Here is a 7,108-nt window from a genome sequence, read left to right as displayed (position 1 = left end):
CAACCTCCACCTCCTGGGTTCAGGCAATTCTCCTGCCTCAGCCTCCTGAGTAGCTGTGATTACAGGCATGCGCCACCATGCCCAGCTAATGTTTTGTATTTTTAGTAGAGATGGGGTTTCACCATGTTGACCAGGATGGTCTCGATCTCTTGACCTTGTGATCCACCCGCCTCGGCCTCCCAAAGTGCTGGGATTACAGGCTTGAGCCACCGCGCCCGGCCTTTTGTGTTTTTAGTACAGACAGAGTCTCACCATGTTGGTCAGGCTGGTCTTGAACTCCTGGCCTCAGGTGATCCACCCACCCTGGCCTCACAAAGTGCTGGGATGACAGGCGTCAGACATTGCCTGGCGAGGCCCTTGCTTGAGAGCAGGCTTTGATGGGAAGTGGCCGGCTCTGGGACCAGGAGGTAGAGGTGGGGCGAGGGGAGGCTCAGCTTCCTCAATGGGTTTCTCTAGTTGCAGGGGACCCACTGCCTGCCCCCCGGGCCCCTGAGTCTCACCTGGCCTCCAGCACAGAGCAGCGAAGTCGGCGAGCCCGGGCCCCCGGCAGCACTTCCAGCCGTAGGTGGATCTCGCCCTGCACTTCCTCATCAGGGTCAACCTCCATCAGGTGGGTCCACCCGCTGAAACCTGTGGGGTCAGCTCAGCCAGGGACCGGCCCTGAACCCCCACACACCCCTCACCCTCAGCCCCCACCAGGCACCTCCATAATCCCCTGGGAATCCCCTAAGCACCCGTGACGCAGGGGCTGGTATCCCCAGTGACAGATGGGGAAACCGAGGCTCAGCAGGTGAACAACAGCGGTTGGAGGAGCTGCGATTAGAATCTAAGTCAGTATGGCCTGGGGCCTGTGCCTTCACTATCAGGTCATTTTGTTGTTGTTGTTTTTAGAGACAGGGTCTTGCTCTGTTGCCCAGGTGGGAGTGCAGTGGTGAGATCTCAGCTCATTGCAGCCTCCGCCTCCTGGGTTCGAGTGATTCTCCTGCCTCAGCCTCCCAAGTAGCTGGGATTACAGGCATGCACCACCATGTCTGGCTAATTTTTTTTTTTTTTTTTTTTTTTTTGAGATAGAGCCTCACTCTGTTGCCAGACTGGAGTGCAGTGGCACGAACTTGGCTCACTGCAACCTCCGCCCCCCGGGTTCAAGCCATTCTCCTGCCTCAGCCTCCTGAGTAGCTGGGATTACAGGACTATGTCCAACTAATTTTGGCGTTTTTAGTAGAGACGGGGTTTCACCGTATTGGGCAGGATGGTCTTGATCTCTTGACCTCATGATCCGCCCACCTTGGCCTCCCAAAGTGCTGGGATTACAGGTGTGAGCCACAGCACCTGGCCTAATTTTTGTATTTTTAGTAGAGACGTGGTTTCGCCATGTTGGCCAGGCTTGAACTCCTGGCTTCAAGTGATCCACCCACCTCAGCTTCCCAAAATGCTGGGATTATAGGTGTGAGCCACTGCGCCTGGCCTAAATTTAAAAATTTTTTTATTGGCCGGGCGCGGTGGCTCACGCCTGTAATCCCAGCACTTTGGGAGGCTGAGGCATGTGGATCATGAGGTCAAGAGATCGAGACCATCCTGGCCAACATGGTGAAACCCCGTCTCTACTAAAAAAATACAAAAATTAGCATGATGGCACACACCTGTAGTCCCAGCTACTCAGGAGGCTGAGGCAGGAGCATTGCTTGAACCTGGGAGGCGGAGGTTGCAGTGAGCTGGGCTTGTGCCACTGCACTCCAGCCTGGCGCCTGGCAACAGAGCAAGACTCTGTCTCAAAAAAAAAAAATTTATTAAGATGGAGTCTTGCTATGTTGCCCAGGCTGGTCTCAAACTCCTGGCCTCAAGTGATCTGCCCACCTGAGCCTCCCAAAATGCTGGGATTACAGGGGTGAGCCGTGAGCCTGGCCTACATTTAAAATTTATTTTATTAAGATGGAGCCTTGCCAGGAGGGCATTGCAAGGTCACACCCTTCATAGGCATAAAGTAGAGTTGCAAGAAAATAATTTCATCATTCCGTCAGGACTCATATCTAAAATAGTTATATACTGCACATAAGCAAATAAACTTGTATTAGATAGATACGTATAAAATAAACATATAAACATGTTGTATATTACTGGCCATTCTAGGTTAATTTATTTTAGAATTAAAGTAGATTTGTTAAAATATTAAAAAAAAAAAAGAAAGAAAGAAAGAAAGAAAAAGAATCTTGCTATGTTGCGCAAGCTGCTCTCAAACTCCTGACCTCAAGCAATCCTCCCACCTCAGCTTCCCAAGGTGCTGGGATTATAATCATGGGCCATGGTACCCAGCCAGATTCCCCATCTTTTTTCCTTTTTTTTCCCCGGAGACGGAATCTCGCTCTGTCACCCAGGCTGGGGTGCAGTGGCACGATCTCAGCTCACTGCAACCTCCACCTCCCACATTCAAGCGATTCTCCTGCCTCAGGCTCCTGAGTAGCTAGGATTACAGGAACGTGCCACAACATCGTGCTAAGTTTTGTATTTTTAGTAGAGATGGCGTTTCACCATGTTGGTCAGGCTGATCTCGAACTCCTGACCTCGTGATCCGCCCAGCTTGGCCTCCCAAAGTGCAGGGATTATAGGTGTGAGCTACGGTGCCCGGCCCAGATTGCCCATCTTAAAACCGAAGGAGAGTGGCTCTCCCCTAGGGTTGCTGGGAGGAGGGTCTGAGGCCTGGAGGGGGAAGCTACAAGGGACCCCAAGGAATGGCCTCACTGGGGCCACTAGACCCCAGAGAGGCTGGCTAAGGCTGCAGGTGGGAGAGGCCTCTGGCCTGGCCGGGGCTAAGAGGCCCCATGAGTCAGCAGAACCTGCCTCCGCCCTGCCCCCACGCCTGGTCCAGCCTCACAGACAGGAGCAGGTGTGTGCAGGGAAAGCCGGTGAGCAGGACACAAAGGCTCTGATGGCAGAGCCCATGGCATCCAAGAACTGGTTTGAACCCTCAGAGAAGCCCAGAGAAGATAAGAGCTGCCCAAGGGCACACACAGTGAGGCTGCCACAGGGCTGACTCCTCAAAATAATGTCTGGGCAGAGCATGGTGGCTCTCGCCTGTAATCCTAGCACTTGAGCGAGGCCAAGGCGGGAGGATCCGTCAAAGCCAGGAGTTCAAGACCAGCCTGGGCAACAGAGTGAGACCCCCAATCTCCTTTTTTTTTTTTTTTTTTTTGAGACAGAGTCTCACTCTGCCACCCAGGCTGGAGTGCAATGGCATGATCTTGGCTCACTGCAACCTCTGACTGCGGGGTTCAAGCCATTCTCCTGCCTCAGCTTCCCAAATAGCTGGGATTATAGGCAAGCGCCAAGCCTGGCTAATTTTTATTTTTAGTAGAGATGGGATTTCACCCTGTTGGCCAGGCTGGTCTCGAACTCCTGGCCTCAGGTGATCCACCTGCCTTGGCCTCCCAAAGTGCTGGAATTATAGGCATGAGCCACCATGCCCAGCCTCTGACTTTTTTTACTATACAAAAATTTTAAAAAGTAAGACAAAACAATGTCTGCATCCTAGGAATAATTCAAAGGGATCTCCACCTTGGACTGGCTCCGGGCCAACCCTTCAGACTTAGGACACAGTAGTACTGGGGCCCAGGTGGAGGGGACCCCATGGATTACAGAAGGAGCTGGCCCGATTGGGAGAAGGGATCTCTACGCTTCAGCAATGGAGTGTAAGGAGGCCCTCTCTCCTGCCAGCAGAGGCCTCAGATTCCACCCTTAGCCGACCCTCTTCGCCCTAGGGAAGAGATGACTAGGATTGGGGACACAATGCAAAACAGGTTGGGGGTGCCGGACGTGGCTCTGGCTTCTGGGGAGAGTAGAAACGGCTTTCCCTGAGCAGCAGACCAGACAGAGCCTAGAAGGGAGGTCTCTGAGTGGGAGAGAGGCCAGGAACTGGGCAGACCAGTGCGGTAGGGAAAGGGAGCATCTTACCCTTAGGGTGAGCGGCCAGGGTGTCCCTTGTAAGGCAGACCTTCCCGATAACGTCGTCCCGACTAGAGGAGGCAGATGGAGCCAGAGCTGGGCATGGCTTCGGTGCCTTCCCTCTTGGAGCCCAGCACCTGCCTCCCACCAAGTTCAGGGCCCTCCAGGGTGGGGGCAGGGTGGTGGACATGGCCATCATTTGCAGGGTAGCCCAGTGGACCTGGACCTGTGGCCTTTCTGTAGACCAGGGATTCTGGACCCTCTGAGGGGATTGATAGGTTTCTCCCATGCCCACATATGCCAAGCTCATGCTCTCTGGGTGTCCATTTCACATGTCACACCTGCATGCACATGTATAGTCCATGCACACCTGCACCTGCATGCCTGCACACACACGCGTGTGACGTGTTGCATGCTATGTGGTGCGTGCACCATGAAGCCACGCACTCAAGCCTTTCGCCCTCCCATGCCCCCAGGCTCTGCCTCCCTCCAGGCTGCAAAGACAACACAAAAAAGGACCCAGGAGTCCTGGCGGTGGAATGGGCCAGGGAGCAGTCAGGTGGCCAGGTCTGGGTTCCAGCTGGAGAGGGGTCACCCACCTGAGGGCATCCTCATCCATGACGTAGAAGGCCACAGCGTGGAAGGTGGGTGGCAAATGCACTTGGTACTCCTCACCCCAGAAGGGGCACAGGGTCTTCCACACGGTGGCCGTCCTGCAGGAGACAACCCTCAGCACGTGCCCAGGCCACCCTCAGGCCCTGGGCTGGAACCTTCCTTGTATCTCCCCCCACCCCTGTAACCACGGGCTCTGCTACTGATGTGATTTACCTGCACCAGACCCTACCACCCACCACCAATCACTAACCCTGACCTTCCTCTCTGCCCTGGACAGGGCACAGGGCTGCCTCTCTCTGGCTGTTATTTATTTATTTATGAGACAAAGTTTCACACTTGTTGCCCAGGCTGGAGTGCAGTGGTGTGATTTCAGCTCACCGCAACCTCCGCCTCCCGGGTCCAGGTGATTCTCCTGCCTCAGCTTCCAGAGTACCTGGGATTATAAGCGCCCGCCACCATGCCCAGCTAATTTTGTATTTTTAGTAGAGATAGATTTCTCCATGCTGGTCAGGCTGGTCTCAAACTCCCAACCTCAGGTGATCCGCCCGCCTCGGCCACCAAAAGGGATGGGATTACAGGCGTGAGCCACCGCGCTCAGCCTATTTATTTTACTTTAATTTTTTTGAGACGAAGTCTTGCTCTGCGGTCCAGGCTGGAGCGCAATGGTATCATCTCAGCTCACTGCAACCTCCACCTCCCAGGTTCAAGCAATTCTCCTGCCTCAGCCTCCTGGGTAGCTGGGATTACAGGCACCCATCACCAAGCCCAACTCAATTTTGTAGTTTTAGTAGAGACAGGGTTTTGCTGTGTTGGTCAAGCTGCTCTCGAACTCCTGACCTCAGGTGATCTGCCCACCTTGGCTTCCCAAAGTGCTGGGATTACAGGCGCAGGCCACTGTGCCCAGCCTCTCCAGCTGTTTTACATTTGGGGAAACTGAGACCACAGTTGGCAGGTGCTGGCTTCACTCAGGTCACAGGATAGCTGCTTCAGGGCGGCTCCAGAACCTGGCCTCTCAGCCCCACCCAGCTCTGGCCAAACCCCCGTGGATCAGAGCCTTCAACTCATGTCACTCAGCAGGCTAGTGGGTGGGGGATGCTGAAGACCCCAAGGAACCATGTGAAAGCTCAGGGGACCCCCCCTCTGCCATGCCAATCACTTCTCAGGCAGGTCATCTGGCCTGTTTCCCAACTCCCTCTTTCTGTCTGTGGTTTGCAGACCCTGGAGAAAGGCTGGGGCTCTGCTTGCAGGTGGGGAAGGACTGGGAATCTGGCGACCTTGGCTACAAGTAGGCCATGGGCTCTCAGGTGGGCAGAACAGCAGGGCAGCACTGCCATGAACTTGGAAGCAGGAGCCTGAGTGAAGGAGGGGAGGGGACAGCAAAGACCCTGCCCAGAGATCATGGAGACCACGGAGGAAGGGACATCCCAGGAAAGTCCCTTTTTTTTTTTTTTTTTTTTGGGGTGCAGGCTGGGGTGCCCAGTCTCAGGGGCTCTCAGGAGACAGCCCCCACGTTAGTGCCAGGACCAGGGAGGGGGCGGGAGCTCAGGCTCTGGGGCGGCCAGACTTGGGCTCCAATGTGGCTCTGCCACTTACTAGGCATGTGACCTTGGGCAGGGTAGTTAGTCTCCCTGAGCCTCAGTTTCCTTGTCTGTAAATGGGGTCTAATGATATCGTATCTCGCTAATTGCAAGAACTAAACGGGCTGGAAAAGGGCTGGCTCCACAAACGAGAGCTGCTGTTACAAATCGTCAGCATGAGTCTCTCCCGGAGATTGTGATGACTGCAGAGACGAGGGGTCCGGTGAGAAGCCCCTGGCCAGGCCAGTTTCCGGAAGGTCTTTCTCACCCCCTAGCTGGGGTGTCAGGGCGAGGTGGGGATCCCAGGCAGGGGATCAGGTGCTCCAAGCTCCCTCCCATCTCCGTACAAAATTCACAACAAGATTCACAGCCCTTTGCGGGGACAGCGGAGCGTCCCTCGTTCCTGGGGTGGGGGCGGTACCTGATGATGGGCTCATTGTCCACCTTCACGATGCAGTAGGGGTCGCTGCTGCCGGTGCTGCAAGACAGACGGGCAGGGGCGGGGCTGGAGGGCGGGACGGGGGCGGGGCATCGCGGCACGCCCCTCCCTCTGCCCGGCCCCTGGGGAGGAGTGCGGGGAAGAGAGCGGAGGCTGAGTCTCTGGGTCTAGGGCTGGGGACCGCAGGCTCCTCCGGCCAAACGCGGGACCCCGCCTGCAGCCCGGGAGCGGATGGTGAGGGAAGGGCAGGAACCCGCACCAGGGCTCCCCTTTCTTGGGCAGGGGTGGGAGTAGGTGGAGGGAGAGCTGTGGAGGAGGGATGGGGAGGGGGGAGACGACAGGGATGGGGAGGGAGAGGAAGAAGATAGAGGGAGGGGAGGAGGAAGGGGAGAAACTGGGAGAGGGACAGAGGGAGGGGTAGAGAGGGAAGGGGACGGACAGGGAGGGGAGGGAGAGGGAAAAGGAGACAGAGGGAGGGGGCTGAGAGGGAGGAGGAGAGAGAGGGAGCCGAGTAAGAGGGAAGGGGGTGATAGGGAGGGGG

At 55.9% G+C, this 7,108-nt stretch overlaps 1 protein-coding gene across 3 annotated transcripts in view; it reads right to left on the bottom strand.

Moving 5' to 3' along the window:
* RASA4B (RAS p21 protein activator 4B) overlaps window positions 1–7,108 on the bottom strand; it is a 37,623-nt gene that overhangs the window by 24,547 nt on the left and 5,968 nt on the right. For 2 of the 3 annotated variants that reach the window (XM_032255048.1, XM_032255049.1), the window contains exons 2-5: window positions 6,550–6,606; window positions 4,536–4,649; window positions 3,946–4,007; window positions 501–630 (exon numbers count right to left, since the gene is read on the bottom strand). In XM_032255048.1, the coding sequence (XP_032110939.1) occupies window positions 501–630; window positions 3,946–4,007; window positions 4,536–4,649; window positions 6,550–6,606 (363 nt within the window). Of the gene's footprint in view, window positions 1–500; window positions 631–3,945; window positions 4,008–4,535; window positions 4,650–6,484; window positions 6,607–7,108 lie in introns of those variants that run through there. The other variant, XM_032255050.1, reaches the window with a different exon arrangement.

Source organism: Sapajus apella, unplaced genomic scaffold, assembly GCF_009761245.1.
Source record: "Sapajus apella isolate SASKATOON/1434 unplaced genomic scaffold, GSC_monkey_1.0 scaffold88, whole genome shotgun sequence".
Lineage (NCBI taxonomy): Eukaryota > Metazoa > Chordata > Mammalia > Primates > Cebidae > Sapajus > Sapajus apella.
This window is presented reverse-complemented; position numbering and strand designations above follow the sequence as displayed.